This window comes from Prionailurus bengalensis, chromosome B1 (genome assembly GCF_016509475.1).
Source record: "Prionailurus bengalensis isolate Pbe53 chromosome B1, Fcat_Pben_1.1_paternal_pri, whole genome shotgun sequence".
Classification (NCBI taxonomy): Eukaryota; Metazoa; Chordata; class Mammalia; order Carnivora; family Felidae; genus Prionailurus; species Prionailurus bengalensis.
This window is the reverse complement of record NC_057344.1, coordinates 32,800,653-32,813,191: the sequence shown is the minus strand read 5'-3', so window position 1 is coordinate 32,813,191 and position 12,539 is coordinate 32,800,653. Positions and strand designations below refer to the sequence as shown.

The 12,539-nt window shown below is 43.7% G+C and overlaps 1 protein-coding gene across 1 annotated transcript in view; it reads left to right on the top strand.

Moving 5' to 3' along the window:
* Positions 1 to 12,539, top strand: part of DOCK5 (dedicator of cytokinesis 5) — a 224,910-nt gene that overhangs the window by 111,924 nt on the left and 100,447 nt on the right. Inside the window, exons 11-13 of the mRNA XM_043561393.1 lie at positions 2,066 to 2,138; positions 5,887 to 6,029; positions 8,385 to 8,510. Coding sequence (XP_043417328.1) covers positions 2,066 to 2,138; positions 5,887 to 6,029; positions 8,385 to 8,510 — 342 coding nt within the window. The remainder of the gene's footprint in view (positions 1 to 2,065; positions 2,139 to 5,886; positions 6,030 to 8,384; positions 8,511 to 12,539) is intronic.

The following is a 12,539-nucleotide window of genomic DNA, read 5'->3' as shown; positions in this document are numbered from 1 at the left end:
AGTATCGGACACACAGCATCCACTCCCTTGGCTACCAGTTATCTTTTCTTGGGTCCTGTGTCGTCACCTAGACCTAGACCTAGACCCCGCCTCCTTTGTTTCTTCTTCAGTGCCCAGCACCATGCCTTGCACACAGTAGGACCTTAGGAAAGCCTCAGTTGTGACCACCGGTATTGCCCTGCCTGTGGGCTACGTATTGATTTTGGTCCAGTAAAACTCTCCCTGGAAAGTGGTTTGCCTGTCTGGGAGACTCACTCATCAAAGGCAACATTGTGTTGCTGACTGCTTTCAAAGAGGGTCCTTGGCTTAAATCAAACCCCGCAACCTTCCAAGAGGCCCTGCGTTTTCTTCTGTAGTTTGTTAAATGGAGGAAATACATTCCTGGTCGTACGTGGACGTTTTGCTCCCTGAGACGTTTTGAAAGCTGTCGATGAAATGCCGTAATTCTCCTGGAACAAATGTCCAGAAAATGCTACCAGGATTGACCTGGTGGGTTTATGGATAACGAGGCGGCCTCTGTATCCCATGAGACTGGATGTCGTCATCTCTTGACCAGCCTTGCGCTGCACCTGCTGTCAGGGTCTGCTGGTCTGTGAAGAGGGCACAGCATTACTCCTGATAGAGAGTTAAAGTGAAATCTGAGAAAAGGCAAGGAGCCCTGGCCTAGCACTATTTAGCCATCTAGATGACAATCTACCGAACTAAGGATTTAAGGCATGTTCGAGGTCATTGTCGTTCCAAATGGGCCACAGAGACTTGAAAATCAAGCTTGAGGCTTTTGCTTGCTTTTCTGTTTCAGGGTGTGTGTGTGTGTGTGTGTGTGTGTGTGTGTGTGTGTGTGTGCGCGCGCGCAAATGTAAGGCGAGAACAGTAGTAATTTACTCTGAGACTCGATGCCAAGAGGTTTGGGATAACTATGTGATGGCCTTGACAAAGAACTGCCTCTGGAAGGGGGTGTGCCAGACACAGATTTTTCAGTATTTTTTGTGTGTGTACAGTGTTTGCAGGGGTCTGTTAAGGACTGACAGCAAGTTGATGGCATGGCCCGCTTTTACCGCAGCCTTTCACCAATACTATTATTTCCCAAGCCTAACACATTGTCATTCAGGTTGCTTTGAGAAGGCGTTTCCTTCCTTATCCCTCGTTTTTCAAATAGGAAAAGGTCTCGTATCTCAGTACTTCTCTTAATCTCCAAACAGGTTATCTGGGGAGTGGATTGTGAGCGTGTGCTTTATGGCCAGATTGTAATCCATTAACCAAGGGGTCGCCTCTTGGCTTCGGGTCCTGCCTGGTTTGAGCAGCTGTAGAGTGGTCCGCTCATCAGTTCTCCGGGCAGCAAGGTTTTGCTAGCTTAAGTGATTTGGCCAGGTAGTAATCGCAGTTGGGTTCATACCCTGGCTTTACCGCTTAAGACTTCCGACCTAGGGCAAGTTACGTACCTTTCCTGTGCTCGGTTTCCTCATCTCTTGAAGTAGGGGCATAAAGTATCTGCGTAAATAAGAAAATATATACAATAGGCTTGGAACAGTGCTTTATTGGTTACTCTGCTTGTGCACAAAGAAGCAAATCACCGTATGATCTTCTGTTCTATGCTGCTGGTGCCCTTGGCTTCCCTTTGTTTACATGGAAACCAGGTGCGACCACGTCAAGGCCAAGAGACAGGTGACCACTTCAAGTCATGAGTTTCTCAGGTCTTCATTCGGTTGACACTCCTGACAACAATCTGTGTTCCCTGTGCCTGGGAATTCAGGCTTACCAACAAGTAATCCACCGGTTTAAATTTCTCCAGAACTGAGCGCTGGGTCTCATAGAAATTTCAAAAGCGGGTAATCTGCAGGATTGAGTGGAGCAAATCTAAACGCCTGCATGAGCTCCTGATGAATGGATTGTTCTGCAGGGTGGGTGCTGGGAATGATCGTTGGCAAAGACAGAAGTGTCCCTGCTCTCTCTCTCTCTCTCTCTCTCTCTCTCGTGGCCTATGTTTGCAGATACTGTAATTTTCCATTGTAACGTACTGAAGCCTGAAGCAATTAAGTTCTTTAATTAAGTTTTATCTTTTTCCTAGTGATGGATATTACTGATATTATACATGGGAAGGTGGATGATGAAGAAAAGCAGCATTTTATCCCCTTTCAGCAGTAAGTACTGTGGCATTTATCCCGGGTGACTTGAGACCTGGAATAGTTCTTTGAATGATCTGTTAACACACAAGCAGGTGCTAGGAACCATTGCTCAGTTACAAAAGCAAAAGTCTCAAGCTGGGAGATTGCGAGATAGAAGCTGACAGAAGACTTTATTCAAGGTCCTTTATGTTGGGGTCACACGTAAGAGGGGAAACCTAACTTTCCCGATCCTGCAGACAAGACCTTTGGAATATAAGGGGCAAATCTCTATCTGCTCTAGAAACCCGAGAATGGTGCCATTTAAGCGTCAGGAAGGCCGAAGTATATTTGTACTTTGTCGTGTGGGACGAGTGTCATGGAATACAAGGCATCATGTAGGACAGCACGGGGCTTCTCTTGAGGTCTTGTCAGTGCAGAGCATGGTCTGGTAGGTGTGGAGGCTGCATCTGACAAGCTTCTGGCTGCTTCTACCAGGCTGGAGACCAGGAGGGTGAAAGGCTGCCCAACGCCTGGGCTCCTGCTGGCGAGGGAGAGCCATCCTGGGAGTACATGGAAGGATTCCCTGGAGAGCTCTACTGAGGCCTCCAGACCGAGCTTCAGGAGCCGGAGCCCTGGGTGGGCCACTGGGGAGCTGTTGGTCAGCAAAGGTCAACCCCCATCCATGACTCCAAAGAAGTGTATCTGCGGACACCATTTCTGGCTCTATCAGTCGTGGCTGCCTTGCCCAGGTGCGGGCAGTGGTGGCCTGAATGAGGCCATGGACGATGCTGGAACTGACCCCTAACAGGGCAGTCATGTCAGTGAGGGAAGGTGACTGTCTCAGCCAGCCTACAGCTGCCACAGCAGGTCAGCGGAACAACTGAGAATTCTGGAAACCAGCCCAAAGACGTTTGAGTTAATATATGATTTTTAAAAAAAATAATAGTGCAGATCCATGGAGAAGTATGAACTACGCAGAAAGGAATTGTTTGACAAAATTAGCTCACCATTTATTGAACTGAAGTCAGAACCTTGTCTCACATCTTGTGCCGGATGATTAAACTTATAAGTGTAAGAACTCAAATCTCAAAATATACAGGGAAATAGAATATGTAATAGTGCCTTTTAGGAATCAGACTCCAGAGATTTGACCAAAAAAAAAAAAAAATTTGATAGGTTAAACCACCCCCAAATTTTAAATAACTTATATACAGAATAACATTTAGTAAAATCTTTGCAATGTGTATGAAAAAGAATGAGTATTGTTAATATATAAAGAATTAATGGTAGTAATTCATAAGGATATCAACAGAAAAGAATATATGTGTGTATATATATACACACACAAATATGTACACATACACACACAGAAAGAAACGGCTTATAAATTCCTGGAGAATCAATGAAATGCAAAATAAACAAGGAGGTTTAGTACTGGGTTTGATCGAGTTTTAAAAATATATATAATATCCAGAGTTTGGGTGTAAGGAGATACACAGTACTTATAAGAACATAAAGGGGCGCCTGGGTGGCTTGGTCGGTTAAGCGTCTGACTTTGGCTCAGGTCATGATTTTGTGGTTTGTGAGTTCGAGCGCCGCATCGGGCTCTGTGCTGACAGCTCAGGGCCTGGAGCCTGTTTCCGATTCTGTGTCTCCCTCTCTCTCTGCCCCTCCCCTGTTCATGCTCTGTCTCTCTCTGTCTCAAAAATAAACGTTACAAAAAAAAAAAAGTTTAAAAAAAAAAAAGAACATAAATTGTTACAGTGCATTAAAAGCCTCAAAATTTAGGTATTTCAAAGAATATACTCCATGATTAACAGTGGTTATTTCTGTTGAGTTAACCAAAGGTGATTTTGTCCCATTTGTGTTTAACTCTGTGCTTCTCTTTTTTCCCACAAAAATTACGTATTGTATGTAATTATTTTTAAAGTATAAAAATCTTTATCTTTCAGTTTAAGGCCCACCACTTTGGACCAGTTTCTAAATATAACAGTACCAATAGCTCATGCTAAGTAGCACCTCCTTCATCCAGAGGCTGCTATTAATACTTTTTAAAACATGCACTTATCTAGTATCTTACCACATATATACTGACGCTCCAAGAATGTGGTGAGGTGGATACTTTATGTAGCTTCATGCTAATATGAATTATGAGCTAACTTTCAAATTCATGAATGCTGATCCCACGATAATTATATACACATGTGTTCGAGTATATTAAATAATATACTAAATGTAATAAATATATCAAATATAATTTTTATTAATACATTAAGTGTATTAATATGTCAAATATATGAATATACCTTAAACATTAATGAGTAAATGTTAAATAATATATAGAAAAAATATGAATATATATTTGAATATATTAAAACACGTATTTTACTTATGATAAATATAAACAACTCGCATGTCCACAGATGTTCCTGTTATATCCACCCATATGTAGATATGACGTATTTACAAAGGTTACCACGTATCACTATTATATATGCATTATGTCTTATGTGCGTGTTATATATGAGTATATATATTACATAATAGCAGCATGTATGCACGTGAAAGTTATTCTGTATGTTTGTTTCACTTCTGAGGTGGGTTTCTTCCTCTGGTTATGTGCCTCCCTGCCTAATTTCTGAGCCAGCTCCCATCCGGGAGCCACGTTGAAACAGTGAGCCCTGAAATGGCCTTCACTGTATAATAATACGCGCTTTGAGTTTCTGAGGAACCCAGACCTAATTTGATTACCACTCATTGTGCAGTCAGCAGCCACTGTAAAGCATTCCGTGATGCAAATCACAATCTCTGGTGCTTGAACTCCTGAGATTTATGGCAAATGCTTTCATAACTTATCTCAAGAGCTTTATAGCATGGTATATTAGGGGAGTCTCCTATATGTCTTCTGCCAGTTCATCAAAGAGAAAGCCCTTTGAAAGCACCCACGCAGATCATAGCCACCTCGCTTTTCAGTGAGATACTGCTGTATGTTTCCCTGCGACTATCAGGGTCCAGAACAGAGCCCCGCAGAGAACGCTGGCCTGCGTGTGGGCAAGAGAAGAAAACCACAGCAGAGAGAGAGACTCTTGTACTGCACCGGGCTGACCTGTAGTTCCTGAGAGTGCCCGGGCTGTCAGGAGGGGCTGGATTTGGCTCTTGGATCACCCTGTACGAGCCACAGCCCGAAGGGATCATTAAAATGAAACTTGTTTGCTGCTGGCTGTGCCACTGTAACTCCAAATATAGTTTGTCATCACATGAGAATCTGAGAACATTCTCCAAAAGCTGCTGCGTGCATACTGCTCCTGTATGTCAAGTGTTGGCACCAGAGGGAGGCCTCGGGAGGCATATGATCTTGGCCCATCTCCTCACAGATGAGGAGACTGAGGCCCAGTTAGATGGAACCAGACCTGGAGGCCAGGTCTCCTGCCTCGTCCCCGTTTCTTCGATTCCATTACATCAGCCTCTCCCAGCTCAGAAAGAGCATTAGGCATTGCCTCTGATTTTGTTAACATTTGCCCATCAGTTTGGTTTTGTTGTTGTTGTTGTTCTTGGGGGATTTGTTTTTCCTTTTTCCACTGGGGGCCTGTCTTAGGCACCAACGTCATCTTGGAAATGACCAAGCTGGGCACCCAAAGGAAAAATACAGGAAAGAAAGAGTCTTCAAGTTAGGTATGTCCAATGTTTATAGCTGCAGATTGTTCCCATAGGACCCACCGTATCTGAAGCTGTTGCTACAGAAACTTCCGCTCTTTACCTAACCTCTCATTTCTGACTTTCCCAGAATTGCAATGGAAACCTATATCCGGCAGAGGCAGCTAATCATGTCGCCCCTGATAACATCCCATGTGATTGGGGAGAATGAGCCACTCACTTCAGTCTTGAACAAAGTGATAGCAGCGAAGGAAGTGAATCACAAAGGACAAGGTACAGCAGCCCTACGTACTAAGCTGGGAGTGGGCATTCGAGTTGAGCCCTTGGACTCCTGCCTTTTTGCGCTATCTTTCTCTGATACCAAACAGCCCCTGCTGGGTGGGGATCGCTCACCTCAGCTTCCTGGTAAAGGCTTTTAACACGGAAGAGCACAGAGGATGCATCCAGCGCCGAATTGGATCACAGCTATATTTTGTAAATTGTGTGAAACAAATTTTTATCCCGTGAGTCTTCGCTCAGTTTTGTCTGCCCCACAATCCCAATGCTGACTCTAAGGTAAATGCACAAAGTGAAGGAGGTTTGGGGAAAATTATGTTCCACCCTGTGAATGTTTATCCCGTTACATTAGCTAAAAAGTAAGAGGGAAGAGACCAAAGTAATACAAATGAATAGATAATAATATGGAATAACGGGCTAGCTAGCCAAACATTTGATTGTTTTTAGCGCTTCCATTTATCATTCTGTTGACACAGTTTTAGCTAAGAAATTCTCCTGGAAACTGCATTTTAAGTTCAAATAATAAGAAAAACTAGTTAAAATTTTCAATTTCAAATACCAAGGTGGAGATGATTTGGGGATAATTTTGAAGATGGGGTACTTTTTTTTTTTTTTAACCACCTGTCAGACTGTCTTCTGAAACGGAGGCAGTCAGGAAACACACTAATCATTATTTTCAGCATATTTAGTTTTCCATGTATTCACAGTTGTTCTGGGTAGGAAAGACATGTGAGGAATCATTAAGGAATCTGAAAACAAGTAACAAAATATATTTCTGTTGTTTTGGAACTCATCAGTGGCTGTTAATTAGCACAGTGCCTGCTGTGTGACCCGATATTTACAAATCTGTACCTGTTTGAAAGGTGAAAAGTAAACTTCCGTAGTTCTCTTGCATTTAAACAAAAAATTACTTGGCGCACCTGGATGGCTTAGTTGGTTAGGCATCCAACTCTTGATTTCAACTCAGGTCATGATCTTGCAGTTGTGAGATCGAGCCCTGGGTCAGACTCTGCGCTAACAGCACAGAACCTGCCTGGGATACTTTCTCTCTCCCTCTGCCCCTCTCCCCCAGTCATGCTCTCTTTCTCTAAAATTAAAAAAAAAAAAAAAAATTAAAAGTGAATTACGCAGGCTTCCCTACGTTTCTTTGAGTTTTCCTTCTCAGTTTTTATGAAGATAACAATGTCTCTCTTTTATTTTTTTTTTAACATTTTATTTATTTTTGAGGGACAGAGAGAGAGACAGAGTGTGAGCAGGGGAGGGGCAGAGAGAGAGGAAGACCTAGAATCCCAAGCAGGCTCCAGGCTCTGAGCTGTCAGCCCAGACCCCGACGCAGGGCTCGAACCCACGAACCGTGAGATCATGACCTGAGCCGAAATCAAGAGTTGGGCGCTTGGGGCACCTGGGTGGCTCAGTCAGTTAAGCATCCAACTCTTGATTTGGGTTCAGGTCATGATCCCATGGTTCACGGGTTTGGGCCCTGCATCGGGCTCTGCGCTGACAATGCAGAGTCCGCTTGGGATTTTCTCTGTCTCTCTCTCTCTCTCTCTCTCTCTCTCTCTCTCTCTCTGCCCCTTCACTTCCCCCTCTCTTGAAATAAATAAATAAACCTTAAAAAATTAAAAAAAAAAAAGAGTTGGGGGCTTAACTGCCTGAGCCACCCAGGCACCCCTCGCTTCTTTATAAATACCAAAACTTTCCATTTCTATATAGATTGTTTTGTTCTGTATGATTTCTTCATTTGTCTCTATTCTTAGAAAAGAGGTTCATTTTACTTCCTTAATATATTAGGAATTTAGTTTAATGAAAATGGGAGGTGGCAGATTTGTTTGATTCTCTTTTAAGTGGAAGTGAATTATTCCAGCATATTTATAAAATTGTTGCTTCTTTTTTTCAGGATTTTTTATGCATCTTTACTATATATACAACTACTATCTACTTTGTATATATATACACTATATATATACTGTATATTTTAGTACTTAATCTAATTGTTTCCAGTGATTTAAATACCTTTTCTGCCATTAATACCACACTTTACTACAGCTCTATCTGTATTTTGGTATCTGATTGGGGATATCTTTACCCCTGCTCCTTCCCCCAGAGTAAACATCTGTTCACACCTCCGTCAAATTCTCGAGGAAGTCACGTGATTTTGATGGGAGTGTCATTAAAATTATAAGTTAATGCATTTTTTGCATGGGGGAGAATTTTGCAATGGGGGAGAATTTACATTTTTCTAAGAAAGTATCTGTACATTACTACGACACATGTATTTTTCTCAGCCTTTCTATGCGGGTTTATGGTACAGATCATAAAGAGCACCAAAGTTTATGCTTTATTTCTTTAAAGGGCTTTGGATATCTTTGAAGCTGTTGCCAGGTGACCTCACACAGGTTCAGAAGAATTTTTCACATCTGGTGGATAGATCAACTGCAATCGCCCGAAAAATGGGCTTTCCCGAAATAATACTTCCAGGTAAAAAGCTTTGGCTTGATTCACCTGTGCTGCCTCCTCTGTTACTTCTAACAGGACGGCGGAGGAAACATAAGATCCCACGTGACATTTCGTTACCTGCATCCAACGGTGTCGAGACAGTGGGAAATAACATACAGGGTTGCAGTACCTTGTACCAACCTACCCAGTGCACAAGCCCGAGATAATGCCTCGAAACGTAACTCGGAATTTTCTGTTCCCTCTCTTCCTTTATGTTCCACATAAGCCCCTCTGAAATTCTCCCTGACTTCCCCGTTAAGGAGAGCTAGTGAAAGCATAGGTCCTGCGCCCCCAGCGTGATCGGCTTCATCGCGTGGACCTTTCTCAGGATGACATTCAGCCTTGTGGGCTGCTTGCCAGGGAACGGCAGCGAGGTACCTGCTCAGCCCCGTCTCCGCGAGGCCCTTTGCCCCATTTGCTTAAGCTCCAACTGTGTGCTTGGCTCTCCCCGTACTTGTGGTGACGAGAATGTAAACATTCTGCGGTTTTCTTACTTGAGTTTCGTCTTTTTTGGCACCACAGATGGGTGAGATCTACATATGTGTTCTCTTGAATTCACTGACTTAAGCCATTTATTTCTGAATCTTTACAGCCATAAAGGGAAATCAGCACAAGGACCTTAATATAAGATCTTTATATACATATCCGCATAGGTATTCTCCACATGCTCATCTCCATTCTGCAAGAGTGTTTTGTCTTCTTGTTTTAAAAAAAAAAAGCAGCTTTGGTAATACTCTTCACTGAACGCCCTGTTACTCCTACAGCAAGAGCAAAGTCTGAAACAATGCAATGGAGTTTATTTGGGGGACAAGATGAATTTGTCTTTGAAATCTGGCTGGGAAGATTCTTGTCTCCTCTTTTTTTTTTTTTTTTTTTTTAACGTTTATTTATTTTTGAGACAGAGAGAGACAGAGCATGAACGGGGGGAGGGTCAGAGAGAGAGGGAGACACAGAATCCGAAACAGGATCCAGGCTCTGAACTGTCAGCATGGAGCCTGATGCGAGGCTCGAACTCACAGACTGTGAGATCATGACCTGAGCCAACGTCGGATGCTCAACCGACTGAGCCACCCAGGCGCCCCACTTGTCTCCTCTTTCTAACCAGTGGGATTGGTTCCTGACTGCCAGGGCTATAATAGACTTCGAAAAATCATCCAGGATAATGGCCACCAGACGCTGGTCTTTGGATCAAGCTCGTCAGGATCACCTGCTACAGGTTCCCAGCATTTTCCAGACTCTGATTCAGTTTGTAAGGCCCGGGCTCCCCAGGTGATCCTGGTGACCGGCCAGGGTTGAGAAACAGAGGTCTAGACCCAAGTCCCCCACCTTGCGTCTCCTCATCTCCGTTTGGACAACCCGACTCTCCCCTCCAGCTATGGCGCCCCTCTCTGCCCTCATCTTCCCAGCCAGGTTCTTGGAAGCGGTTGCGTACTCTCTATCTCTAGTTCTGCGTCTGCCGGTCACCCTTCCCCGCCCCCCCCCCCCCCCCCCCGTCCTGTCCAGAGTGGCTGTCATTAGAGTCACCAAAGATTGCAGTGTCCCTAAACCCGGTGGATATGTTTTTAGCCTACTGATTGTCTCTGGTGTTCTTAGCGGCATGTGACATTGTCTGCCGCTCCCTGTTGAAATGTTCCACCCTTCTTGTCAGAGACCTGCACTCTCCTCTTTTTCTCCACTCCCCTTTGCTGCCTTGTCATCTTCTGTTTTGCCTTTCAATGTTAAGAGCTCCTCAGTATTTGGTCCTTATGTCCCGGATTAGTTTGCTTGGGCTGCCACAATGAAGTACCACAGGCTGGGTGGCGAAAGCCTCAGACATGTACTGTCTCACAGCTCTGGAGGCTGCACGTCCGAGATCAAGGGGTCAGCAGGGTTGGTTTCAACCCTGAGGCCTCCCTGCTTGGCTTGGAGATGACCGTCTTCTCGCTGTGTCCCCACATGGTCGCCCCTGGGGGCTCTGTGTTGTGTGCTGATCTCATCAGGACACAGGTCCTGTTGGATTAGTGCCCACCACGTGACCTCTTTTTACCTTAATCACCTCTTTAAGGGGCTGACTCCAAATACAGTCACATTCGGAGGTGCTAGAGGCGAGGGCTTCGGCATATGAGTTGAGGGGGAGCAGTTCAGTCCGTGACAGGTATCTTTTCCTTCTACGGCTCCTACCCGGCTGGATCACTCTCCTCTCTTTAACTGGCTAGTTCTTCCTCACAGTCCCCACTTGGGACTTGCAATCGTTTGCATGTAGACTGGCTCTTCTGTTGTGTTTTATCCAAGAGATTGGCAGCCTCATCCACCCAGTTGCGCCAACGAGAAGCCTGAGACTCTCTCTTGAACCTCCCCTTTCCTTTATGCCTCACGCAAAATTAGTGGCCAAGACTTTCCAGTCTTACCTTTGAAAGACCTCTCTAATCCACCCCCTTCTCCCTGTCTCCATTGCCACTTCCTTAGTTGTAGCTACTGCCATCAGTTCCCTGGGCCACCATATGTTTGGATAACAATCATATGTCCACTGCCTCCGGACCTTTGCACATGTTACTTGCACTTCCCTTTTACTCTCCTCCTTCCAACATCCGTTCAGAGGAAAGATTTCCACACCTTCCAGACACAGTTGAGACTTAGTGTTATACCTTCACAGAGCCTGGCCTTTTCTTTCCTCTGTAGTGATCCGTTTCATCATGTGGTTATCTGATCATGCTTCTCTCCCCCACTAGACTGGAGGCTGTGTGAGAGCGAGGCTGGCGCATGGCTCACCACCGTCTCCCAAACGCTTAGCACAGCGCTTGCCACGGAGCAGGTGCCCGGTCGGTTTTTCAAATGAATAAATGAATAGCATCTCATCCGATGATACCGTAATTTATTCAGCCAGCTGTCGATTGTTGGAAATTGAGGATTTTCCAGGTTTTCACTTTTGGAAACAGCACCACAGTGAAGATCCTTACAGACTTATAAGATTTGTTTGCTCACATTCTCAATACTTTGGGATAAATATTACCAGTGAGCTTGCTTTGTCAGTTAAGGCTTTTAACACAAATTGTCAGTTTCTCTACCGACACGGTGTGCACCATGAGGATTTCAAAGTGTGAAGGATGAATTAGCCCCCATTCCTTCACCTTAACCAACTGTGGGCAATACCTTCCTTTCTTCTAAGCAGATAAGAGATGAAAATGAAAAGCGCTCCAAATGTGCACCCCCCATTTTCTTCTAGGGCTGGAAGGTTTCATTTTTTTTTATGCTGGAAGGCAGTTTAATATTAGTATAGATTTTAGACTAATTGAACAACACCTGGTCTTCCCAGTCAGAAACTTGCTACACCTTTCATTCATTCTAGGTTTTGTTCAAGCATCTCAAGAATATTTAATTTGTTTTCGCTGTGGGGGCTCTTCACTTGCTAATTAACTAATTTTTTAAAATGTTGTGCTGGGTAACCAAGAAGACGCCAAGCAGAAATTTTCCTGATAGTGTAAAAATAGTGACACTTATTGAATAATGACACTTAAAAATAATGACACTTACTAACTAATGATTTAAATGAGCGTATTCTACAGGCTTTTAGGAATAGTGTCTATCTCATCAAGAGCATTATATGGATTAAATAGATGATTGCCTAGAAGACACTCTGAACAGTGCCCAGGGACATAGTGAGCAGCCAATAAATACGAGCCTTCCTTATGATCAGATGTGTTAAAACAACAAACTTCAAGGCATTATTGAAAAAACTACCCCGCTGTAACCTCAAGATACATTGTGTACTTATTATTAGACAGCAGTGGTTAAGAAAGAGAACAAAGGATGGCCATTAAAAAGAGTTCATTAAAAGAAAATGAATTAAAAAAAAAGAATTTTTAATTAATTAATTAAAAAAAATTTAAATCCACATCAGTTAACATAGTGTAATAATGGTTTCAGGAGTAGAATTTAGTGATGCATCCCTTACATACAACACCCAGGGCTCATCCCAACCCGTGCCCTCCTTGATGCCCCTCACCCATTTAGCCCCCCCAAAAAGAGTTCATT